Source organism: Agelaius phoeniceus, chromosome 13 (assembly GCF_051311805.1).
Source record: "Agelaius phoeniceus isolate bAgePho1 chromosome 13, bAgePho1.hap1, whole genome shotgun sequence".
NCBI classification, from domain to species: Eukaryota; Metazoa; Chordata; class Aves; order Passeriformes; family Icteridae; genus Agelaius; species Agelaius phoeniceus.
In genome coordinates, this window is record NC_135277.1 from 17803057 (window position 1) to 17830657 (window position 27601).

The window sequence follows — 27601 nt, forward strand, 5'->3', positions numbered from 1 at the left end:
ACAGGGACACACAGGGTCACTGCAGGGACACTGCAGGGACACTGCAGGGACACACAGGGACACTGCAGGGACACTGCAGGGACACTGCCTCAGAGCTGCGACACAGGACACACAGGGTCACACAGGGTCACACAGGGTCACTGCCTCAGACCTGCGACACAGGATACACAGGGTCACACAGGGACACACAGGGTCACTGCAGGGACACTGCCTCAGAGCTGGGACACAGGGACACACAGGGACACACAGGGTCACTGCAGGGACACTGCCTCAGACCTGCGACACAGGGTCACACAGGGTCACACAGGGACACTGCCTCAGACCTGCGACACAGGACACACAGGGACACACAGGGTCACACAGGGACACTGCCTCAGACCTGCGACACACGGACACTGCAGGGACACACAGGGTCACACAGGGTTACTGCAGGGACACTGCATCGGAGCTGGGACACAGGACACACAGGGTCACTGCAGGGACACAGCATCGGAGCTGGGACACAGGGACACTGCAGGGACACTGCAGGGACACTGCAGGGACACTGCAGGGACACTGCAGGGACACTGCAGGGACACTGCAGGGACACTGCAGGGACACTGCAGGGACACAGCCTCAGAGCTGGGACGCAGGGACACTGCAGGGACACTGCAGGGACACTGCAGGGACACTGCCTCAGAGCTGGGACACAGGGACACACAGGGTCATTCCGTGGGTCACTCCATGGACATGGCCTTAGACCTGCAACACAGGGACAGGGTCACTCCAGGGACATTCCATGGGTCACCCCATGGGTCACTCCAGGGACACAGCCTCAGAGCTGCACACACAGGGACAGGGTCATTCCATGGGTCACTCCAGGGACATGGCCTCACACCTGCACACACAGGGACAGGGACATTCCATGGACCATTCCAGGGACATTCCATGGACATGGCCTCACACCTGCACACACAAGGACAGGGTGGTTCCATGGGTCATTCCATAGGTCTTTCCATAGGTCATGGCCTTGGCAATAGCCCAGGTCCCTGGGATACCCTGGCCAGACCTGCACACACAGGGACAGGGTCATTCCATGGGTCATTGCATGGACACAGCCCCAGAGCTGCACACACAGGGACAGGGTCATTCCATGGGTCATTGCATGGACACAGCCCCAGAGCTGCACACACAAGGACAGGGTCATTCCATGGGTCATTGCATGGACATGGTCTCCGCCATACCCTGGGTCCCTGGGATACCCTGGCCAGACCTGCACACACAGGGACAGGGTCATTCCATGGGTCATTCCATGGACACAGCCCCAGAGCTGCACACACAGGGACAGGGTCATTCCATGGGTCATTCCAATGACATGGCCTTGGCCATAGCCCAGGTCCCTGGGATACCCTGGCCAGACCTGCACACACAAGGACAGGGTCATTCCATGGACACCACCCAGTGTGGGACACAGAGGAGTTATAATTACACCACACTGAAAATTAGGTTCAACCCTATCAATTCCACAAGAGCAGCTCATCTTTTTGCACTTGCAGCTTCACATGTTGTTAATTAAATGTGACCCAAGGTATTTAGTCAAGAGCAGCCAGAACTGAAGAAAAATGAGGTATTGTAATCACATCATTAAGAAAAAGGCATTTTGCAGCTCCAGCTGGAATGACTGACTGCTTGGAAAGCTGAGGGAAGTACAACAGGAGAGACTGCACAACACAAGGACAGCAGTGCCCATTACACAATGTACAGGAACTGAATTCTGTGAGAAGGTAAGGCATCCCTCAGAGATGAAATACTTCAGAATAAGGTAGAGGTTATAAGAAATTCAAAATACAGATTCATCAGGTGACACAGGGTCTGTACAGAACCTCCCCCTCTGACTTGCAAAGGGCAGGGAAGGGTTTCTAACCCAACCCTTACAATCTGTCTGCTTTTGCTGCTAAATGGGGCAGGTAAAGGTGGCACCTCATGCTCAGTGCAGCACCCTCAGCCTCCAGCCACATCCTCCTCCCCTGCAGCCATCACTGGCCTTCACCTGATACAAATTTGTACATGATTTTTCCAAGTTCCTTCAACACTCAAGTTCCCACACGAAATACCCAATAAACTTTCCAATAAAATGCCAAGAACCCCAAGCCAGGACAAGTTGTGCCTGGATGCTGACCCAGAGCCATTTTTATTTGCAGCTGGAAAAGGAAGACTGGGGAAAAAGGAAGGGAACCTGGTGGCTTCCTGCCTGGCACTCTCAAGGGCAGGAAGGAACTGAATTCTGTCAATATATGAGCATTACAACAATTGCCTTTCTTGGTCTCTATTTGGAATGAATGGCCAATGGACAAAAATCAACCTCAGTGCTTTCTCCATTTGAAATTTTCCTAGAATTACATCAGTAGGACCAATCCTGACCTTCTTGGACAGGTAAATTGTTGGGACACAGAGTTTTGCCTCATCTCACTATTATTTATCAGATAAATACTGATTTATGATCCTACTGTAACTGCTGAGCAAATCATTTAAAAGCAGAGCAAACAAAACCATAAGTGGCATTAAGAGTTAAAAGCATCCAAAGAGATGTCCCTGTCCAGGTGCTCTGTAAGGAAAGCCACACTGCTCCCATGAGAAACACCAGGACTACAGAAAGGCTGCCTTGGAAGAAGTGCAGGGAATTTGAGTGAAGATATGAGTTTGAAAAATCATATTAAGAGCTTCCCAAATGCTGGGAAAAATGTGCCAGGCTTGCGTGGGAATGGCACATCAGACAGGCTCCAAAAGCAGGCCTGAAGAAAAACACCAGGGTAAGACAAGCCTGGACCTTGACACATCCATCCATGAAATTTTCAACCTTCTTTTATTATGTAAAAGAGCTGCTTTGGCTTTTTGTTCTAGCAGCAGGGAATGTGCTGAGGGCTGGGATGAAAGCAGGGAGCTGGATCTGCCAGGGACAGCAGCACAGGGAGCAGGGCAGGAGCTGTGCCCTAAGAACTGCCACTGTCACACCCTGAAGGGATGATCCAAGGCCAGCAGCGTGTCTGTGGCATTTTGAGGACATGAATGTCCTTTCCAGGAGATCTGTTGTTACCCTCTGAAAGCAACACGTGCCTTAGGGTGCTCCTTTCCCACTGCCAGCCTCTGGAAAAGTTACTGACAGCAGTTCAGATGTTACTAAAACTATTGAAAACTATTCCTCCTTGTCACTTCAGCTTGTCCTAGGGGGTCTCACAAACTACTTGCAGCATCAGAATATTTGTGGGAATTCAGCCACCTCAACATGTGCCATGTTTTTATTCCCTTTGATTATTTTCCTCCAGAAAGCCCAGAGTTGAGTTCAATTTCCCAATAGGTGATTTAGTGGAAGTTTAATGGAAGAAAACAATCTGCCAGACTCCTTGGTGATTCCCTCTGTATCAATCAGCTGTGGAAAAATTCTGGACTTAAAGCAAAGCTGCTTTTATAATAAAGCAAAACATCTTAATTTTGTAAGGACAATGAAGCATTTTCACAAAAGAGTGAGGCAATCGGATTTCAGACACTGGAGACAAAGAATCAGCTTAATAGAAAAGTGATAACATAATTTAAAGTGTCATTAAAAACAACAAAGATTGATCACTCAGATGTCAGGGAAGAGGAAAATCAAATTCCAGCCTTTTATATGCATTCCATCCAGCCCTCACTTGCACCCCATAACATACAATTACTGAGCTACTCTGGATGCCTCACTCACAGGCTCTTTGTGTTTCATTATCACAAAATATAGTGAGCCTTTATTAATTTACTGTAGTCAAACTGTCAGTTATACCCTGAGGTTTGGGCTTTTCTTCCCTCTTTTAAATTACTATTCCCCAAACATCTTATAATCTATTTGCTGTCTCAGTAAGTACAGCAGATAAAATTAGACAGTAAATTAGATTATTTTGTGGGATCTACTACCAGCAAAATCTCCATAATTACTCTGCTATGCTTAACCTTTCCTGAGCTGGGCAAGTGTAATTCACTTGGTACCAATCACTCAGAACCCTGCAAACAGAAATGTGCAATAATGGGAATCTCTCACATTTGTGGGAAGCACTAAGGAACACCCTGCATTAGGGATGTGGATGTGATCCTACAATCACAGACTTCCTAGAGCAGAAATGAACATGGCACAAGTGCCCTCAGCTGTCATCCCCTCACTGCAGGGAAGTGTTACATGTACAACCATGTTTCTGCAGGAATTTTTCAATTACACGAAATTTTGCTAAGCTGAACAGCAAAAAGCTGCAGCAGAGCTTGCTGGACTTTACAGACATTAAAATGTCACTGCTCAAGTCCTTTCAGTGGCTTAATTTCAGATGAACCATCTCATCTACTGCAGTTTTCCAGAACCTGTGGCACCTGCATTTGTTCCTTCTCCCACAGACGTGTTCCAGGATAAATGAAGATACAATATATGCTGGTGGAGCACACACTGCAAACTTCTCAGAGCAGATCATCTTCCAGACACTTCTCTGTGCCTGTGTCCCAAGCTCTGGGGACAAATCCACCTGGGCAGCCACCTGGAACTTCCCTTCCCAAGTGAGGAATTGCCAAAAGCACCAAGTGACTCCTGCACTTGCTGAAGAACAGACCCTTCACACAGCAGGATCCTCAGCCAGAATGGGGACTGAAATAACAAATATTCAGGGTAAAAAAGGCTCCAAGTTGGTTCAAACCTGAAGAGCCACTCACACCTCCATTCTAACCTTTTGTACCAGGCAATGTTGGAGATTTCACTTTAGGAAGTTTTCCATAAAGGGCCTAAGATTTATTCCAATAACTTCCCACTTCAGAGCCTTCCCTGCTTCCTTCCATTTCCCTCAGCATTCTCCACATTCCTGGCAGAGACAGCACTGACTTGGAGTCCATGGAGCCAATCCAGCTGGAAAAGCAGGAGGATATTCCAGTGCAGAGCCCATGGATGACACCTGTCCATGTGCCACCTGCCACCATGGCTCACACACGAGGCTGGAGCCTCCCTTTGGGTTTGGGAGCTCCTAGAGCAGATTTAGTCTTTTCCTTTCTTTACAGACAGTGGAGATTTGGGAACACTCTAAAATATGAAGATCCCAAGCTGGAGCAGTGAACCAATTCAAGGAAAGCTTCTTAGTCTTTAGGGGCATTCCTTATGGAGAACCAGAAGTCAGCAGTCTCTCCATCAGAGTTCTTTAAAAATCCTCAACATAGTGAGTTCAGAAGGACTCCTTGGAGTTCTAAGAGCCTTGTTCCAATGGAAACTTGGAGCACTGAGTTAACTCCCATTTCTCACCCAACACCCAAAGCTTCCTCCTCTCACACTCTAATTAATTTGGAAAATATTTTATCACAGCAACTAATTTCACAATATATTGCATTACAGGCTGTCTGAACAACTGCCAAGGCTGCCATCACTCAAGTTTACTCATATTTATCCATTAACATAAATCTTATTGCAGTCTTCAACAAATAATTCATCAAATTTAATCTCCTTCCCTTTTCTCCAGATCTTATAACAAATATTTAATACCAAAACCCCACCACTCCCTATCCTTAAAATTCATCTATTTTCCTATAAATACAGGCTCCCATCCATATTCTCCTTAGGAATACAACTTGAAAGGCAAACATTCTATTTTGTATTAATTAATTACCACAGTTATGACAAAAGTAAAATAAGGTTTTGTGTAAAACCCTTTAACAAGGGGTCCAAATTAGGGATAACCTCCCCATGCTGTCTGAGTTTTGTTTCTTAAGGGCAGACACACACACAGAAATGTCCCATTATACATGGCTATACCTACATATATGTATGGTAATGTTTGGGGTGGGGGTGTGCATAAACAAACCTGGGATTTCAGAGCTTTTCCCAGGCAGAAGGGACATTAAAACCTGCCCAGATGAAAAGAATCAGTTTTTTCTTGGGATAAAGAAAATCCATGCTAAGAAAGTCGTACTTTTATATCAAAAGGGGATTTTAATACAAATTAAATGTGATTTAATTTGTAATTACATTAACAGACCACGCATAACAAGCTAAGGTAGCTATTTAGCAACAGTAACTGCAGGCTTTTCTCCAACAAAGAATCTTAATTTCTGGAGATTTTCCAGTTATTCTATTCACACCAATAACACAATAGCTGGGGGGTAAATGGAGTTTAAGAGGTCTCTGTTCTCAGCTCTTTGAATCCCTGCCCTGTTCAGCCACAGTCACAAGCAGCAGACTTGGGAGCTTTGGCTCAGTTTGATCACTTGAAGGAACAATGAAAAAAGTTTACCCCACAGAGGGGAAAAAGATCAAATTTCTACCTTTACCTACCTTAAAAAACTCAAGCCCACAATGAGCACATGTTTCACTTTAAGGAAAGAGCTAAGTGTTGCAAAAAGTCAACTGGAACCCACTCTTGTAACAAAAGGCAAACCACTAAAAACTAATGCTAAATATTCTGAAAAATCAGGTTAGACTTGGTTCAAATTGTGTACATTTGAAGTTCAAGTATATTTACTAATGTTATGCTCCAGCCCTCCAGAACAATTTCTCACTCTGAGTTCTGAGAAAAAGAAAATACCTGTGAAGCCCTGAGAAGTTATCATGGTAACCTCAGAGAATGAGGGAAGCAAATTCCAAAGGGAATTAACCGTACTGTATTCAGTGGTGGGAAAATCTGGGCTTTATGTCTCAAAAATCAAGAAAATAAAAGGAGAGCTTGAACCTCCCTGTGCCCTGAATGTGCCACAACCTAGAGAAGGACAGGGCATCAAAACTTCCCAAAGATGTGACATGACATCACTTTACATACAAGAACAACAAATTCAGCTCTTGCCAGGCACATTTATTCTGCCATTTCACCCCATTTGATTGTGCTGCTCTAATGAGTCTGCACCAGCTTTTGTAGGGGAGTGAGTTCTTATATTTCTAAAACCCCCTGAATTTAAATCATGTGCCTTCACACTGACACAGCACCATCTCTCAGGGGCTGTTTGTCATTTCCCACAGCAGCCTCCCATCAAAGACAGTTCAAATTACCAGCCCCTGGATTCTTTTAATTTAAGAGTTGCCAAAAGAGAGATATATTATATCCCTGGTGCTGCAGAGACTTGAGCATTGTTCTGGCTGCTTTCTGTGTCACAATTTACCTCTCCTTGTTCCATGATTAACTTGGCTCCCCATTAATCTCACTGCTGACTTTGAGGGACATGGAAAACATTCAAATAACTGTGTGAAATCCTGGTTCTAGAAGCATGTTCATTACATAGACAAAAATGGTCTTGATAAGATTTGTTCTGCTACTTTAATACGGATTTCCTACCACATTATTCTGACTATGTGTAAGTATGTATAACTTATAATGTTCAATTATAAGTTCAATGTATAAATTCTCACTCTATACATCTCTGAAAGCTCACTGATTTTTTTGCCATCATGCCTGCAGTTTTATCATTCTATTTTAATGAGAAAATGTGTCATTTTGCTTTAAACACTTATTCTTCCATTCCTGTGGGACATTGTGACACAGAGTGGACATTTCCACTGCAGAAAGAATGAGTTCAGGGCCTCACACTCAGAATACCCCAAGTCATCCTCCTTTTCCTGCAGTGTCCTTATTCCTTCAATTGTTGCTTCTACTCCAGTGCCAGTCTACAAATAATCCATTCTTAATAACCTCCCTGTTTCAGACAAGATTTCTTGGCTTCAAACAGCTGCAAAAAAATACCTTGAGACTGGTTCCAAAGTCTCCTTTATCCCAAGAGTGAGCCTTGAGCATTCGAGCTCAGGCTGTGCTCTGCAGGTTCCACACCCAAAGGAAGGCACACACCAGCCCAAAGGCTGCCTCCAGCTGGATTGCTGCCATCAGCCAGGGCCAGGGCTGGCACAGCCGGTACTCACCCATCGCTGGGGAGCTCCTCCCCGTTCCGTGTCCACCTGACCAGGGGAGGAGGGAAGGCGGCGGCCACGCAGGGGAACAGGGCGCTCTGCCCGGCCAGGCGGCTCAGGGATGAGGGCGGCTTCAGCAGCGCCAGCTTCTGGGGCTCCTCTGCATCTGCAACAGGACAGCACACAGCTGGCACCGGGGGCAAACTCATGGTAAAAGCCACCAGAAACCCTCGGAACCAAAATCCAACCAGCCAAACAAAATCACAAATGAAACTTCCCATTCCTTTCCTGCCCCTCGGAGGATTCCATCCCCGCCTCACCCACAGCCTCTCCCAGCCTGGTTTCCATTTCCTCCAGACATGCAAAGTGATTCCCCACTTTTGGGATTCTCACTCTTCCAGCTCCCTGGGAAACTATTCCAGCTCAAAAGTACAGCTCTGAAACTGGAACTTCCACCAGGTCGCAGAGATTTAGGAAAGAAAGGAGCAGGTTTGAGTTTGTCCAGCAAGTCTTGGCCTTCATCAGGGAGCCTCCTGAGGAAGTGCTTTTACACGTTGGAAAATTAAATTATCGCAGCAGTGACTGACCCCAAGTGAAATACAACAACCAAGGAATGTGCATGCTCAGTAACACAAAACAAAAATGCCCCACCACAGCTCTCCATCCTTATGAAAACAGGGAATCCTCTGAAGTGGTTCTACATTGGATTAGGCTGAGTGGGGTTTGTTCCCTTTTCTTCCCACCCTTAAGAAGAAGAGGAGGCACTGACATGTTTACTCAGTCCCTACTACAGGGTGTAGCCTCTGTGTGTGCCCTGCACTGTGCCCAGATGAAGTGAGCTCTACAGAGCAGCTGCACTTGGGGCTCACCCTGCATTGCCAGCACTCTGAGGGCTCTTCGAAGGTGTTATGGCAGCAAAGCTCCACACCTGGACAAAACCTCAAATTATTTCTGGCCCTCTAAAATGGGGACAGAGTATTCTGTACCTACTCTACTCCTGCTCCCTGAATGAAGCACCCTCTGTGTCTCATCACACACATCTTTGGCTGCTCTCTCACTTGGGCCTGAGGTGATACTCACAGGGATTTCAGGGAGTTGTTGTTTTGGTGTTCTTCAGCTCAAAACAGTAAAAATAAAACTGAGTGTTCACAGCACTGAGCTCAGGGCACACATGAGCCCCAAGGCACAACACCAGGAGGTGCCAGGACACTTGGGGGAAGCAGAACAGGTGGAAATGCCATGTGGGAGCTGGCACAGGCAGAGGCAGCCAAGCTCTGAGCAGTCCTGGATCAGCCAGCCCCATCCCTGCAGCTCTGCCCACATTCCTGGCAGGAACTGCTCTGCCTGCCCTGCTGTGCGTGGGGAAGAAGCGCCAGGGACCTGGAGCAGCCCATGGAGCAGCCAGGCTGCAGAGCAGGGGTCCAACTCCTCCAGGCAGCCATCCCTACACTGCCAGGAGCCAGGGTGATTCCCTGCAGACACAACTGCCACTGCTCCAAGCTCCCAGGAGGGAGTTCAGCTCCCAGGTAAAAGGAAACTGGATCCCAAAGCTAAGTGCCATTTTTCCCTTGCAGTCCTTGTTTGAAAGCACCCACTGAGAAGTGGCAGAGCTCAGAAATGCATCTCTCTGCTCAGAGGCAGCCTGGTATCAGCCAAAGCAGAACGTTTAAGCAGCAGAACACTGTCTGAGGATGTCAGTCCCTGGGATGCAGGAGTGTGCTGGGTGTGCTTCAAAGCCTGGGAAGCACTGCTGGGGTTCACTGTCAGCCCCACATCAGATAACCATTTAAATGAGGAATAAAGTGAATAAAGAACAGATTAATCCAAATCCTTCTTTCAAATACTTCTCAGGCCAAACAATCAATTATGGGGCTGCTCAAGACTAAGGGAGCTTTCCCTTCAACAGCTTAATCCCACTTTCTAAAAAAGGGGATTTTACCAAACTTCACCATCAATACTTTTGGATTCATGATGGAGCAAAGAAACAGCATCATTTAAATTCCCTAACACAGCTCTATTTCATCACTTTCAGCAAAACATTACAAAAGCAAGTAAACTACAGCTGCAGCCAAAAAGGATTCAAAAGATCAGTGTAATACGGAAGTTTTCAAGAAATCTTCAGTATCCAAAAAAAAAAAAAAAATCAGCAAAATCCTCAGCATTTGAAGGGCTGCAGAAACATGAAGGCAATATAAACTACAGGAATTCAATCAATCTTTTCCTAAAGGGCTTTTCTTCAAGCCCTGTATCCTTAGTTGGAGAGGCCAAAGAACTGAATGGAACAGTCCTACTTTAAGGATGATTCATTTCCAACACCCCAATTTCAAAAGAGAGCTGTAACTGTACAAATTGGGGTATTTTACAGAATAATTTAGTATTCTAAGTAGAGAAGGGCCAAGAAACAGAGCTATTCCTTGAAAGGGACCCCTGGAGGTGCCCCCAGGTGCCTCAAGTCCACCTGCTCCAGGTGAGGCCAACCCCAGCATTGCCCAGCCTAAGCCTGAGAGATTGCCAGGATGGAAACTCCCTCCAGCAGCTCTCCAAGAGTAACAACTGAATGAGAATTCCAACATGGAGAATTCCAATCCAGAAGAGACAGCTCTGGGAACAATTAAGGAAGCCCTTAGGAAACACAGCCTCTGTTTCCCTAGTTTGGGAAAGCACAACCCCCATTGCTGTCCTATTTTTGGTCACTTTTCAAACCTTTGGATTAAAACAGCTGGTGGTGTCACTGGGAACAGAACACACTGAATGTGCCAACAGTTTACATCAGCACTGGACTTCTGTTCTAACAAAAATATCTCAACATTTCAGCACAACAGGCAAAGCTGAACCTTCCAAAATAAAATGTCACCTCCTCTGAGGGTTGGAGACTTCCCAAAAGGTCTCATTGCTTAGACAATCAATTTCCAGAATACTGGGACAATTAAAAGCACCTCAGCTGAAGTATCCCAAGAGCAACAGACTAAGCACCAATTTCTTTGTGAAGCTTCCACAGGGTTTGAAACATGGGGTTCAACACGAGAAACTTAGAAATCCCCAAACTTTTATACTCACAGAAACAGTCAATTCCCATTTTGTATCATGTCACAATGGAAGTATATTATTGGGGTTTTATTTTAAGAAATCTTTCCACAAATGTCTTAAAAGCTGAACCATTAAATATGGGAAGGCAGCCTGTGAGTGTCTCCAGCCTGTTTCCAACCACTGTGAAAAGCTCAGGGCCTGTGGACAAAGACCCTGAGTTGAAGACTCCCCCAAAGGTCCCAATGTTTAGATGGTCAGAACTTCCTGAATATGGGAAGAATTAAAACCACCTGAGCTTAAGCATCCCAAGAGTGTCAGACTAAGCACCAATTTCTTTGCAAAGCTTCCACAAGGTTTGAAACACGGGATTCAACCTGAAAAAAATGTACAAGTCCCCAAACACTTCTACTCAAAGGAAGAGTTGGTTCCCCCTTTGTAACACATCCCAATGAAAGTATATTACTGGCAGCTTTTAAATTTTTTCCCCAAAATGCCTTAAAAGCTGAAGAGGAAAGCAGCCTGAGAGTGTCTCCAGTGCCCAGCCCTGAAGAGCTCAGGGCCTGGAGCAGCAGTGGCAACCTACAGTAAAGGCAGGGCTACCCCAATGATGGGGAGGAAGTGATGCATCTGACTCCATGGATCTCAGAGGGCCAATTAATTACTGTATTATACTGTATTATTCTATACTATAGAATCACTATACTACATTACACTGTATTATATTACATTATACTATGTATATTTATATATATATTGTATAAACATTATACTATACATATATATTACACTATATTGCCTTACTATTATACTATACTATATTACACTGTATTATATTATATCATACTATGTATATCATATATATTATATATAATATCTATAAAAATACATATTATATATACACATTATACTATACATATATAATATACATATATATTACACTATATTACCTAACTATTATACTGTACTATATTACACTATATTACATTATATCATACTATGTATATCATATATATTATATATAATATATATAAAAATACATATTATATATACACATTATACTATACATATATATTACACTATATTACATTACTATTATACTACACTATATTACACTATATTACTTTATACTATGTATGTCATATAAATTATATATAATATATAAATACATATAATATATAAAATATATATTATATATACACACATTATACTATACATATATATTACACCATATTACATTACATTATGTATATTATACATAATATATTAAAAATATATTATATATATAAAATATATATATATAATATATACAAACATTATACTATACATATATATTACACTAGATTACATTACTATTATACTATACTATATTACACTATATTACATTACATCTAAACTGAATCTGCACAAGCACCCAACTCAACTGCCCAAAAATCTTGTGACTCTCTGCTGACTGACAGCCTGCTTGGCCCTGACAGGCCAAGGAAACAAACCACCCTCACTTTGGGTTAACAATCTCCATATTGCATTCAACTTTGGCACAACACAGGAGCAGCCAATGAGATAAGAATTGTTTTATTCCTTCTTTTCTCTGCATCTCTGTGATGTTTTCTGAAAAATCCCTTCGCTGGGATTTCTTCTCCTGGGAAGTTGAGAAGCCTCAGAGAAAAATGTAAATAATAATTATCTGATTGCTTCTCCTGTGTTTGGAATGTGGTCTGGAGGTTGTTTACCAGCAGGTGCATGTTGATTGGTTCCATGTGAATTGTTTTAACTTAATGACCAATCACAGCCAGCTGTGTCAGACTCTGAGGAGTCAGTTACAAATTTTCATTATCATTCTTGTCAAGCCTTCTGATGTATCCTTTCTTTTTCTTCAGTATAGTTTTAGTATAGCATTCTTTAAATATAATATGTAGAAGCCCTGGGGGGACATCTCCTAAGTTACACCCCATTGGCTCCTTCACCTGTTCCTATGTCTGAATATAGGTGTTCCTGAGCCACTCCCTCCCATTTCCCTGACTGGCCCTTATCCTTGTACTGCCCACTTGCTAACTTTGAAAGCTCATTCTCTCTAATATCATCCTAATCATTAAGAAGCTATGAACCAGCATTAACCTTTCAAGCTAAAGAAAGAGGACTCTCCCCCTCTTTAATGCTATGCCTCAACTAAACTCCAGCCCCTGATTTTTTATCATGCTTACTTCATGACTCACCTTCTCCTTAATCATCCAACCTAAACTCCTGTAGTTGGGATCGATAAACCCCCATCTAACAAACCACCTATCGCCCCAAGGAGACCAAGGGCAGCCAGGAGGCCCCTGGGGGAGAGAGCTGGACCTTGGGAGGTGTGTGGGTGTGGGACTGGAACATCTCACCACACAGCTGAATTCAACATCTGTGGACATTATGCAAAGGCCCTTTTTGCTTCTTTACCTTGCACTTTACTAGCAGCAATTCAGGCTGCAACAATAATAGAATAGCATCAAGTAAGAAATCAGCCTTCTGAGAACATGGAGCCAGATTCTCATCTCTTCCCTCATCCTGGGGACCTCACAAAGAGCACACTTCCCTTGGGTTCAGAGAAAGGACCCCGGGTACCTGGCAGGACTCTGAGCTCGGCCTCGTCGCTGTACTTGGGGGTGCCGGGGGTGTCGAGCAGGCAGCGGTAGAGCCCCGCGTCGCTGTCCGAGGCGTTGCTGAGCAGCAGGGCCCCCCCGGGCAGCTGCAGCAGGCGCGGCTCCGGGGGCAGCGCCTGCCGCTCGCGCTCCCAGCGCAGCAGCGGCGCCAGCTCGGCCGTCACCTCGCAGCCCAGCACGGCGCTGCCCCCGCGGCGCACCCAGGTGGGCTCCGGCTGGCTCGTGAACCTGGGCAGACCTGCGGGCAAAGGAAAGGAATAAAGGGTTGGAGATGTGCTGAGCAGGGCAACAAAGACTGCAAGTTCAAGTCAAGACTCAAGAATGGAGTTTTGGAAAAGTTAAGATGTCGTTGTGAAAAACGCGGATCATTTGTTTTTCAAATGGTAAAAGTTTAATAGTAATATAATGGTTATAAAAATAGGAATATAATTAGAGTAATAATAATTTGGACAATTTGAATTAGGACAATATGAGACAATAGAAACAAAGAGTTACAGACATCCAGGTACCTTTTCTGGGCAGCACAGGCCCAAAACAGGCCCCACGTTAACAGAGGATTAACCCTTAAACACAACAGCCTGTTGCATATTCATACACTTCATCCATGATGCATAAATTCCATTCAAACACAGCATTCTGTCTGGGCAGTGTCAGCTTCTTCATCTTAATCCTAAAGGCATCATCCTACCTGAGCAAGGAGGAAGAAGTTCATTTCCCCTGACAATGGAGCAATAAATTCTCTTTCTCTGAAAGATTTGGTGTCCTGTGGCTGCTCTCAGTGCGAGTCTTTTTTTAGAAAAAAAAGTATCCTACATAGCATAGTTTCTATTTTAACATTATGTTATAACCTAAAACTACATTTAACACACTACTTAAGAGAATTAATACAGCATAACTTTCTAACACAACACATATAATATTCATTTTAATATTTGTGAAAAGCCAATCAAAAAATACACATTTTTCACATCATATAGGACACGAAATAACACAACGTGGACATGTTGCTGCTCTCAAGGTAAAAAGGGAAGTTTATTTTCTGACTCTAACATTTATAGTTTTCTAAAAGTGGCAGTGGATTGGAGGGTGAAAGTGCCACCTCTCCAATGACACTGGACAAACCAACAGTCCATCAAATTTCTCCTCCTCCATTAAGGAATGCAAAACAATGAGTTATTTACAGAAAGTGTGTGAGAAAGTTCATTACAAGAATGTAAACATCAGAAGGCTTAGAAAATCTTAAAAAATCAGACAACATTAAGATGCTCTCCAACTCTTAAAAAACCTTAACAGCTGACAGGACAATCCTAAACATGGATGGTGTAAAGGCAAACAGACCAAATAATCACAGAATCCTGGAATGGTTTGGCTTGGAAGGGACCTTAAGGCTCATTCAGTCCCACCCCTGCCATGGACAGGGACACCTTCCACTACCCCAAGGTGCTCCAAGCCCTGTCCAGCCTGGGACACTTCAGGGATGGAACAGCCACAGCTCCTCCAATGCAGCCTATAAAACACCTTCACTTACCCAAAAGCCTCAGTACAGGGCCACAAGGTAAACACTGAGATAATGTGAATGTTCATTTGTGTATGAACATTCCCAGTGTGGCTGAGACTGGAGTTTCTCCAGGGCACACCACAGAGCTGACCCAGTAGTGCTGCACAACCTGTGTCACCTTTTCCATAAAAATGTTCTCCAGAAACACCCAGAGCCCATTTAATGGCTTCACAGCTGGGCTGGGGAAGCCAAACCTTGGAGGAGTTGTGGGAAGAGCTGGGGACACAGCTGGAGCCACAGCTGAGGCAGCCAGTGAAGCTGGGGACACATCCAGGACAGGGAATAGCACAGGACAGCAGTGAGGGAAGGGTGAGGTACAATCCTGGAGTGGGCAGGTCACAGGAGGAGGAGGGAGAGGAGGAAGGGCAGCTTTGGCTGTCACCCTGGGGAAACCACATGAGCCTGAAGAATTGGGAATGAAGGCAGGGAGTTGAACAGGGAAATGGGGAGCAGGCAGGGAGAGCACTTTAGTTTGGTTTTTTCTTACCACTCAAATGACTTTAGTTGTCAAGAAATTAAATTAATTTTCCACAAGTCAAGGTTGTTCTGCCATTACAGTAACTGGGAGTGATCCCATCTTGACTCAGTCACTTTAATCTCATTTCCTCTCCATCCTGCTGAGGAGCAGAGTGAGGGCACAGCTGGATGGGCAGGCAGCCACAGTCACCCCACTCTAAGCATTCTGCACAGGAAATGATCAAATCTGCCACAGTTCAACCCCTATTTTCACAAGTCTCACTTAATACCTATCACAAATGCACTGGGAATGCACCAGTAGAAGGAATGATCCTACAGGACAGCAGACTGAATGCTAACAGAGGAGGATTCATATATCCTAACATTTAGGATTAGGATTTATATATCCTGACATGCAAATCACTTCTGTCCTGTCAAGTGCCTTCCATAATCCTGTACAGCTCATCTCCAACTGTTACAGATTTTCTTCCCTCTCTGAGTCCCACCTGGGGACTCCTTCCAGAATTTCATTCCTCCAAGAAACTTTGTTTCTAGTTTCCCCTCCCAGAGTATTTCCAACCAACTTGCAGTCCTTTGATCTTGACCTTGTTTTGGTATTATTTTGCATCTTTGATATTTATCCATCAGTCCCTCCAAGGTATTCACAGGAACAAAAAATCCAACTTCTTTCTTTCAACTTTCCTTCTGCTTAATGAAGCTACAATCTTTAGTTTCTCTCCCTCAATCCCCAAACACCCATTGACCTTTAAAGATGCAGAATGCTGGGATAATTTTGGAAGGAAGGGACCCAGGCAGAGCAGAATCAGCTACAAGGTCAGAGCTGGTAACTTGGGGATTTGTCCAGTCAGACCTCAAAAATCCCCAAGGGGTGGAGACTGCACAACCTTTGGGCAACCTCTTCCACCCCATGGAGCAGAGCTCCCTCTTTGAACCCAGCCAGAACCTCCCTTGCTCCAAGTGACCCCAATGCCTCCTGCTCTCCCACCAAGCACCCCTGGCAGAAACACAAACCCCAGTGCCCAGAGTCATTTAAGATCACACACATCCACAGAAATACAACAAAACTGCTTCTCTGCCTATTGAAAGGATCTTCCCAAAGATGGAACCATCTCAGAGGCTCTGCACAGCCCATCCTAGAAGCCAAGGGACCTTTTCCTGTGCTGAATCCCCCCTCCCTCTGTCCCAGCACAATCCCAAGGTAGCTGTGCACCTGCCTGATCTGCACACTGTGCTCACAAGTTCCATCATTAGGCAGTCTGGAGCATTATTTAATTCTTCCTGTGAGACCATGGAGGCCACAGCAAGGGTACCAAGGTCTCCTCCTTTGCCACACTCACTAATTCAGTGGGTAAATAAGTTGTTCTTACAGCTGATGAGGCTGTTAACCCTGAGCCTCTGAACTCCAGGCTCTGAAGCATCTGTCCTTTCTGAAAACCTCCTTCTTGACAGAACCCATTATATGTTCATAATTACCTCTGATTCTTATCTCTCTCAATATTCTCATTTATTAAGAGAGCATATGAAGCATATGAAGCCAGTTCTTTCCCCATCCTGGGAGGGAATCCTGGGTCTCCTCCTTTAGCCAGGTGACCCTGTGACACTTCTGTTTTCACCTCACCTTTGCCATCTCTGCTCCCAGCAGCTCCCACTGGTACAGCCCCACCCTGCCTACTTCAGGCACAAGCAGGAAAGTTCCTGGAGGACTGAAGCCCTGCAATTTCTCACATACAGCTCAAATATCCTTTAATTTTAATCCCTGACAAGTGCTGTTCATTTCCTGGACAGGACAGACCTTGTGCCTTCTGTTGTGTGCAGGTGCTCCACTGAGGTTAAATAAGCTTTATTCAAGATGGTTTCATTACTCACTGGAAATGAAATTACAGTTCATTTTCCAAGTCATCTTAAATGCCACTAAAACCTGTATTTCGTCATAGTCCTGTGTGGTTTTAAAATATACATTTCAACCTAGCCTATAATTTTGTCCTAAAGAGTAATTTTCTCTTATTCTACAATTATTGGCAATTTGCACTGCTTAAAAGCCTCCACTGTGGAGGAGGACCCTTTGCTTCAGCTAACAAACAACCACAAAACAATCATGATGCATTACAAAAAGCACTCCAAACCCAGGCTTTAATTGCTATTAATTTGCAGATCTGTTTATAAATCCAGGAGCAGGTCCCAGAATGCTGGCACACCTCCTGCAGCAGTGAGCCACTAGAAAATATCCTTTCATCTCCCAGCCCAGAACCTTTCCATTACAGAGCTGCTCTCTTCAAAACATCAATTATCAACTTCTAAGCCAGCATTTCCTCAACTTTCTATAGTCATTTTTAGAGGCATTTCCATGTAAGCCAATTCAGTCTAGTTAAACTACAAACACTTTTACAACTATTTTTAAAGTTAAGTTTTTAAAATGTTGATACTTTTTGCTCAGTGCTTGGTATTTCCCAAGCACTTCAACCACAAAGGCTGAGCAAGAAGTTCTAATGATGAGTAAGTAGAGTCCCAGGATGGTTTGGGGTGGAAGGGACCTTAAGGCCCATCCAGTGGCACCCCCTGCCCTATGCAGGGACACCTCCCACTGTGCCAGGGTGCTGCAAGCCCCATCCAAGGTGGCCTTGGGCACTGCCAGGGATGGAAGGTCACTCCTAACTGAGGGAGCAGCCCCCACTCCTCAGCCATGTGGGGCAGGACAATCAGTTGAAGACATCAGCCCATCTTTTGGTAAATGAATGTCATGATAAATGACACTTTGGGCTTCTGACATTGAAGACAATTTTTTCATGTTTGTACACACATTAATCATTCTGTGGCAGTGCACATACATTAGGAATCGATTTCAGGACACCAAAGGAAAATACTACTGACCTAGCAAGAATGCAGGTTAATAAACTAAATTTAGGAAGGATGATTTTCCATTTGGAATGCTCTCTAAACACAGGCAGGAGAACCCATAAGCAACAGTGCACTCACATGCACATAACAGGGATTAGATGCATCCCAAACCCCTCATTTCTGCCAGGACAATGCAAATGGCAGAGAAGGTGGGGAAGTCAACTCTGTGCCTCTTTTCTCCTTCCCTTTTGTTTCTTCCTTCCCCTCATCCAAGCCCAGAGCAATGGTAGGAATGTGAATGAACAATCTATTAATGCAAATGTGGTGCATTCAATCAGCATTCCCAGTCTCAGCCTTACTGAGATTTGTGGCTCATTGTCTCCATTTCTGAAAAAGATGTGCCTAGAAGAGCAATAATTCCCAGGCTCCTAGAAAACACAGATGGTTAAAATTCTGGCTGTAGTCTCCTGCCCTCAATGGAGCCAGTATTTCATCTCCTGGAGTCTGCAGAATCAGGGAATTCACTGCCCTGAGCCAGATGCCAATCCAGTTCAGCAGCCTCCCTGCAACTGCAGCCAGTGCCAATCATATCCAAGGAGACTGAAAGGAAAAAAGCTTCATTATCAACCATTACTAAATAACTGGCTCACTTGAGTGCAGTAACTGCAGAGTGACACCTGCCTGAGCTCTGGCTGCAAACCCTGCTCTGGTTAACAGGGGTGCCATGGCCATGCACAGCTCAACCCCCCAGAGCCCTACCAGCCCTTTGGGACCCATCTGAGCACATCAACACTGCAGAAAGGAAGGGAGAGATGAGAACCATCTCTTCATCTCTAGGGAAGAGAAAGCTGGGGAGGAATCCCCTTTTCCTGCCTGGGGCAGGGCTGTAGGAATGGTCACAAGCCTCTGGGAGTTCTCCTCACTTGTGTCCCCTCTGTTGCCACTGCTCTGACTGGAATTTAGGATAACACTTAGTACAAGCATTAGACTGCTCTAAACACACACATCACATGTTTGTGCAATTAACATTTTCCCAAGGCTGGTTTCAGGTCGTCTTGTGACATCTCGATGTGCTCAGCAAATGTTTTCTGTTTTTTCCCCCATTGCTATTGCAATATGGAAAAAGCAAAGCACAGGAGCAGCTGGCAGGTTTTCCATCCTGTTCCCTCCTGGATACCATCTGTGAAAAGCCTTTGCTGCCCAGAGTTAACTTTTATTCAAGTTTCTCCTAACTTACCCAAGTCTAAAGTAACTCCAGCAGCACCAGCTCTAAACATTCCACCCTCCAGCTTCTTCCACTCTCCATCTGAAATTCATCCAACTAGTCTGTGAATGATCCCACAAACTGCTCACAATTTTCAGCCACTTGAATTTTCCCCCATTCCTGTCTGCCTGATCGAATTTGAACTCATGACAAATCCATAACTGTAACTCCTTTCCCCAGAGAGCCTCTTGGGAAGTGTAGAGATTTCAGCACCACGAGGAGGTCCTGGAGAATGGGAACATGATCCCCTACTGTTAGGACAGCTCCAACATCTGCTACCCTTCAGCAGCACAGCCATCACAAAGATGCTGCCTATTTTGTTAGTGCATCAGCTCCTCACCCCAACCCTGCTAAAAAATTAATAAGTCCAGCCATCTGTGGACACTTCATTAAATTATCACAGCTCCTTCTCTCCAACATTATTCAGCATCATTTGTTGGAGTGGCAGAGGTGTGAAATGGCTTAAAATACACTGCTGCTAATGAGCCATATTTCATGGATCTCACTGGCACATGGAGCAGACTTTGTAATTACAAACAGTCCTGCAGAACACGAGTCCAGCAGCACCTGAATTAGGAACAGGCCAGATGCTTCCAGTCCTGGCTACAAACACCAAGCAGCACATCATTCTCCCCCCTTGCTCTAGGCAAAGCAGACAGGGGAGAAACAACCAAAAACCTGGGCAGGAGACAGCTCCTTGGGGAAGGGATGGGGATTTTTACAAGGATTGTAACATGGAGAGAGGAAAACCTAAAAAATGTCCTTGCTGGATAAACAGAGATGGGAAGTACCTGGAATACAGAACACAACTGAGAAATGTCAGAGCATAAGCACAATCCTGACCTGGCTGAACACAGCCATGACAGCATGGTATGTGCTGATTAAAACCAGTGTCCCTTGGCCAGAATGAGAGCAAAATGTCACTGGACACATCAGTAACACCCACAGACACAGGTGCTGTCACTACAGTGACACACCAAGTGACCAGCTGGCACCTCAGAGCTCTTCTGAACAAACAACTGAACTCCACACGTCCCAAGGCCCCTTTCAAGCTCAATTATCTGCTGACATGGGCAAGGTCCACAAAAAAACATACTGAAAAATAGCAAAATATTGGAGAAAATATTGTCCAACCTGGCCTTGGACACCTCCAGGGATGCAGGGGCAGCCACAGCTTCTCTGGGCAACCTGTGCCAGGGCCTCACCACCCTCATAGGGAACAATTTCTCCCCTTTATCTACTACACATCCAAAAATTTTAGAGGGTGTTTGGACAAGGAAAACACATCAGCATAATATGATGTTCTACCTGGCAAAACAAGCAATTCCAAATTCTAGTTAGGTGATATCAAGAGGAGATGAATAAATTATTTCAGAAATGAAATGGGAGCAACAACATCACTGAAAGAAGATGTTCAAAAATACAGAGGTCACCACTGACAACCACAACTCCAAGAAAAGCAGTGGGAGTGAGGTGAGGATGTCTGTCCATAGCACATGGTCAGGCTCAAGAGGTGCTGCAAGGAGTGGCAATTTGAAATATAAAAGCTTAAGAAAACCTGTGTTTTTCAATAGGAACTAGCTTTAAACAAGCAATTAAGAGTCTCTTCACCTGGGCTCTGACTTGGTTATTAGATGTCAATGAAGAGTTTCAAAACAAGGAGTTCACATTCCCTGCAAACAAACCAAGAATAGATCTTCTGATGGAGGAGGTGAAATAGCATCATGAAAATTGGAGACAGGACTGGCAGTCCAAGGGCCAAACAACACAAAAGCTCCAGCAGCAGCAGCAGCAGGAAAAGCTGCAGCAGCTAATGAATCTGACTTCCACAGACACCAAGAAACAGCTAAAACAACATTCTAATGCCAGAAAAAATGAACTGAGGGCATGCAAACCATGCAGTCATTTATTTGCTGCTGCTGAAGATCATTCTAATAGCAAGACCAATGAAAGCCCTGTGGGATTTCAAGAGAAGCCCTAAAGATAAGGCACACAGATTGCCTCATCATTTAAGGAACTTCAGGTCTTCATCAATAGACTGCCTAAAAATAAGAAGCCTACAGGCTCACAATTACTCTTCCTAAAACAAAATCAAGAGCCATAACAAAAGAAGAATAAGATCCGAGGGTTGTGGTGGAAGAAAAGAGCTTGACAGGTTAAATAATTTTAGTTCCAGGCGAGGCTATCAATTACGGAAGCTCATGTGAACAAGCTATTCAAAGAAGATTAATGCACAGAGAGGACTGTCAGGATAAATTTATCACAAAACTGGAAGAAAGGAAAGATCTGAAAAACTTTTGCAGGCAACTCTATAGACAGTGACAAAGACAGCTGGTACCTGACAACAGGCATTTAGAGACAGGAAATAAGCAACAATTTCACTGCAAACTCCTCGGGACGCGTGAATGGCAAAGCAAGCCCCAAAACCAGGGTGCTTGGAGGCTGACAGAACAGCAGACAAACACAAAGCACAAAGAACTTTTACAGACACAAACATGCAGCTCAAAGAGGTGTCTGGAGACAAGAAGGGTGCGTGGCAGGATAAAGGCAAACACTAAAAGCCGTATAACTGCAAATTATCCAACAGCAGCACAGCCCAGGTGGCATCAGCACACCACTGACCCCCCCAGCAGCTGCTGGCCATGAAGCTCAGAGTATCAGAACCAGGTTTTGAGAGGTCTCTCCACAACAGAGCCTTTCTTTGCCTAATTTTTATTCTGTTTTTAAGAGGAGATTGACAACGCATTTAAGCCAGGGCCAACTTCAGAAGCTGTTAGAGAAGGAAGAGGAACACCTTTACAGAAATATACAAATTATCCAGAGACATTTCCACATGTTCCCCCAAAATAGGGGTTTCTATATGCAAATGAATAGGGCTTGGAGAGTTAACAATTTTTACCATCTTTATTCCCAGAATATTTATGTGAAAGATGAAATATATCCTATGCTTTTAACAATGTTACCAAGAACTAACCTCACTGAACTGAACCCTAGCCAATGTCATAACCTAATTTTTCCTTATTCGAAATATTTTTCCTCCATTTTGTTTCCTTTTCAGGGTCATTGAACTTCATCTTGAATTTTTGTTACAGAAAAATATAACATTAATCAGAGATACCCTTGTGCCTTGATACTTCTTACCCTTGCTGCTTTTGTGTCACCCTTCACTTAGGGCAATAGCACAGCTTCTTATCGTTTTCAAAAAGCAATATTGAGTCAGTCAGAACCCTGAACAATGCCAGCACACAGAGCCTTCCCTGTACACTAATAAAGCTGAAATCTCTTGCTGATTGCACCCAGGAGCAGGCAGGGAGGGAGTGAAGAGCACAGGCTGCAGATGTAACCATCACTGTGCTGACAGCTCGGGATTCCGAGCGAGCCCCGTGCTAACTTGTCAAACAGAATTACACAGGGATTGCTGGTGCTGACATGCAGAGCAGAGAGAGAGAAAAATCTGATCTGAGTCAAAACATTAACAAATGAGAATCCAATCTAAACAAAGTTCAGCCAAGTTTCTAGTTCAGGGCTGTTGATGCACCATCAGTATGGTGTCACTTGGTCCTTGTCTCACCATCCAGACCCCCCAGCCGAGGTCAGCTCACGGGATTTCAGGGATTTGGTCCCAGCTCCCTTCCACCAAATCCCTGCTTCTCCACAGATTAACTCTATCACCTGCCATATTTTCAAAGGCAAAGGTCAAGATGGAACATATGCTGCAAAGAGCTCCCATTTCTCATGATTTACAGTAAGTTTATATTATTCTGAAGTACATGAACATAACTTTGCCTATGAACTACATGCACAAAGGATATTCCCTTTGCCAGTTACAAGACTTGCATTGCAAAGCACTTGAATGAATTTCAGTCTAGAAAGCACAAGGTTTTTACTGAGCAGTGCTGTTACATCATTACCAAAGCAGGAAGCTCAGGCACGAGTGCCACACATCTCCCTGTGCCCCCTCTGCTCCAGCCCCAGCAGAGCCTTTTGTCACCCTCCAGCAAGCACAAATAAGCTTTAACTGGCTCACTGACCCACAGGATTCAGGACAGGGATAGTATTAGTCACAATGAGCTGCTGGGTTTGGTTTGATAGAAGGTGAAATAAATTTGAAATATAAAAGCTTAAGAAAACCTGTGTTTTTCAATAGGAACTAGTTTTAAACAAGCAATTAAGAGTCTCTTCACCTGGGCTCTGACTTGGTTATTAGATGTCAATGAAGAGTTTGAAACAAGGAGTTCACATTCCCTGCTGTGGGCTTTCCCCAGGATTCCAGTGATAATCCAAGGCAGGCAGGTCCTGCCCTTCTCTGCCCTGGACATGGCAAGAGACTCTGGTATTAAATCCCAATCTGAGACTAAAAATTTATAATAGTTTTGAACCTGGACCTTTGCCTTCAGTCCAAGAACTGCAGACCAGTTCAAAGGCTCACATGGATTTTCTTTGCTACTTTAACTGGACAAATGGGAACTGCAAGAATTGAGAATGACAAATAACAGAGTATTTATTGTCTTAAGTGTCTAAACTCTCATACTTTCAGTAACAGCTGACAGAACCTGTACAAACTGCAGTTGTGTTAAAACCACCTTTGCCATTTACCTGTCATGAAGAAATGCATTTTGATCTAAGCCAATTTATGAAAAACACAGATGCTTTTTTCATAGAAAAACAGATTTCTGCAAGGAAAATTTATCACCCATGTCACTTACTGGCTAAGTGCTCTTAAATACCCTCCTCTGAAGTATCTCTGCTCTGAGGTTTTTTCCAATTCCAAGATACAGAATGTTCTTTATTCACAAAGATGAGATCAAGATTACTTTTTTCTCCTTGCTGTTAAAGGAAATGTGCAATCCTGGATAAAAATGTGCTGTTATTCCTAAATTAACCCCATCTCTGCAGAGCTGGGACAGTTTGTTCTGAGCTTCTCTCTCGCTTTGGGATGGCACATGGAGTCTAGTGAGAAATAAAACACTGCTCAGCTGCAATCTTTAGAGCTTGGCAAACTTCTCAGAGGACATGAGCAAACAGCACCAAATAATCTGGCTACTTCTGTGCAGCTCCTTGTAGTTATGGTAAAAAAAAAGCAAAGATAAAATTTCAGCTTAAATTAATGTTTGAAAAAAATCCTAATCTCTTCAGCATTATTTATACAGAAAGAAGTGATTGATATGCAATAGCTAAGCACTCTAACAGCCCAGAAGGAAACACAGCACACCTCTGAGGCTGAGCTTTGCAGAGCTCTACCTTGAACTCCAGGTCCTGCTCCCTCCCACAGGCTGTGCTCAGGGAATGGCCTGGATAATGATTTTATGGCCTGATAATGGAGAATGATTTCTTGGTGACAATTTCACCCACTGCCTACCATCCATTCTGTAATGGATACAGAATTCCTTATCTCTACCTGCCCTCCTGGTCTGCAGCACCTTGGTGCATTATAACAAGTAATACTTGAAATTTATGGTAGAGAAATTCTTTATTAGCCCATGGAGAAAAGGCAAAGCGTGGGGATCTGGAGCTGGTGTCGTGAGCTGCACCAGAAGCAGGATCAGACCCTGGCATCACCTGGCTCAGAACTCAATCAACTCCTCCAAGCCTCAGGAACCACCACAGCCCATGCAGGCCTCCTGCAGCTCTCCAGCCATCAGTTTGGGAGCCCCAGGCTGGGCACACACAAGATGCAAATAAATCTTGAAGAGGCAATGTGGTCAGCTAAAAACTGGAGCCATTTCCCAAGCAAAGTCCACTCCCTCTCTCTCTCTGATGTCTGCAGGAGCTCTCAGCAGCAAAACCTGACCAAGGGCAGGTCCCTCCTCCCTGCAGGGCCCCTGTGACACCTGGCACAGTCACAGCAGCCTGGGGACACCTGGCCCCACACAGAGAGCAGCCACAGGAGCTTTGGCTGCACTCCTGGAGTGCCCCTTTTGTCAATGAGCTGCCCCAGCCCTGTGCCCCAGCACAGCAGTGCTGAGGAGCCGTGGATGGGCAGGATGGAGCAGCAGCAGGAGGGGATTTACCCAGGCCAGCAGAGCAGAGAACAACACCATGCTCAGGAACAAAGAGCCTGAGTATGGCTGGAATTGCTCCAAATCCCTCTTCCAGGGATGGGCACGATGGGCTGACTCCAGCATCCCCAGTTTGAAGTCAGAAGTCTCCCAAAACAACACGTGAAGCTTCACTGTGGCATTTCCAGAGTCACTTTCAGGGACATCCCCCTCCTGTGCTGCCCCTGCAATGTGCTCAATGGCTCCAAAGGAGATACTACACTTTTACTAGGCACATATCAAATCCTTCTGGTTTCTGAAGTATTTTAGAGTTTGACTTGACATGGCAGGAGCATTTCTTAACAGAAGTGATTTGTCTGTACCTTTTCTAAAAGTAATTACAAAATGAAGGCTTGAAAATAAAATTTCTGTGAGTGTTTAAATGAGAAATAATAATTCAAGGAGATTATTTAGTTGAGGTGAGGAAAAACAAGTGAGAAGCTATCAGCAAGTGCTTTTGAATTAATGTAACTCAGACACACCTGAAGTTTGTACCACAGCAGTGCCACAGCTGCCTCATCACAGCCAAGCAAATGACACAAAGCTCAAAGCCAAGAATTATCAAATGCAAGGATAAGTGGAAGAAGAGGAAGAAAAACAGCTGGATTCACTTGGGGAAAGAAGATGACAAGAGGTGAAACAAATAATTTAGTGAGCAGTCTTGAAATGGATTTACAGGGCAAATAAGTCTGCATGATCAAACTCAATGCCCCTGTCACACTTCCCAACTTTTAGATCCTCGTACATCTGTGCTCTTAATAAAAGCTTTAACCAAGCCACAGTAACCAGTGACTGGGGAAAGATCATCCTGGGAATATTTTCAGCTTGTGTCATTATAGTTTTTATTAAAATACATACATATTTATTTTTCCAAGATGAATTACTGACACAGATCTCCAAAACTTTGTAAATCTATTTTTAATCCATGTTTTACAGCAGCTTTTTTAAACCCCCTACCCTTCTTAAGATCTAACTAGCACTTAAGTATCAAAGACAGATTTGCATTTCAAAAGCCAATTAAAAAACATAGTGTACCAAGGCACTGATTAAAGTGTTGTGGCTTTACATAAATTAGGCAGTTCCTTTGACTTTCCCTATTTCAAATCCATCCTAACAATGGGGAAATCCTACACATTACATGGACTGTATGAGCACCTTCTCCCTTCACTGCCCTTAGAAACTGGAGATGACAAACTCAACCTTCATCTGCTTGAAGGAACCAAACTGTGGAGCTCACCCTGAGTGGGAAAGAGATACCCATGTCCCCAAAGTGCTGCTCATTAAAGAAAACTAACATTTATGCTTGTTTGCAACCTAAAAATCAAGGATTTACTACTACAAGTCTGGCAGAACAGCAAACACTTTCCTACCAAGGAATAGCAGCACACAATTTCAAGTTACAGACTAACTCAAGTGTTCTTCACAATGGAATATTTTATGGTGTCCTCTGACTTTTAGAAATCTAAAGGCAGCAAAGATCAGTTCCTTTGCAAGGCTCAGTTGCCACAGGACCTCTTGATCCTCACCCCTCCAAAAGAGCAGAGCCTTCTCATGGATCATCACACACAGAGAAGGTCCTTGAAGGGCACATTGCCAAGGGAAGCTGCCATGACCCAGTCCCCTGCCACAGCACACTCAGAGCAGGGTCAGACACACAAATTGATGAAATCCCAGCCAGCCTCTCTCTAACACAGCTCCTGCAAGCCCTGACCCAGCACTCCAGGCCCAGGCACTCAGAGCCTGTTTTGGGTTCAGTTTTTCATGCAGTGGCTCACTAATCAACCCCCTGTCATCCTATGGCAGCAAAAGAGCTTCAGGTTCCAAAACCCCAAAAAAATTAGATCCCTCAAACTAGAATATATATAGGAAGTCCTTTAAATAACTTGAGAAACTTATCCAAATTTGGCC

At 44.4% G+C, this 27601-nt stretch overlaps 1 protein-coding gene across 8 annotated transcripts in view; it reads right to left on the minus strand.

Annotated features, from left to right (window-relative positions):
• NEO1 (neogenin 1) overlaps nt 1–27601 on the minus strand; it is a 182373-nt gene that overhangs the window by 97264 nt on the left and 57508 nt on the right. For all 8 annotated transcript variants that reach the window (XM_077185271.1, XM_077185267.1, XM_077185266.1 and 5 more), the window contains exons 3-4: nt 13484–13759; nt 7871–8024 (exon numbers count right to left, since the gene is read on the minus strand). In XM_077185271.1, coding sequence (XP_077041386.1) covers nt 7871–8024; nt 13484–13759 — 430 coding nt within the window. The remainder of the gene's footprint in view (nt 1–7870; nt 8025–13483; nt 13760–27601) is intronic.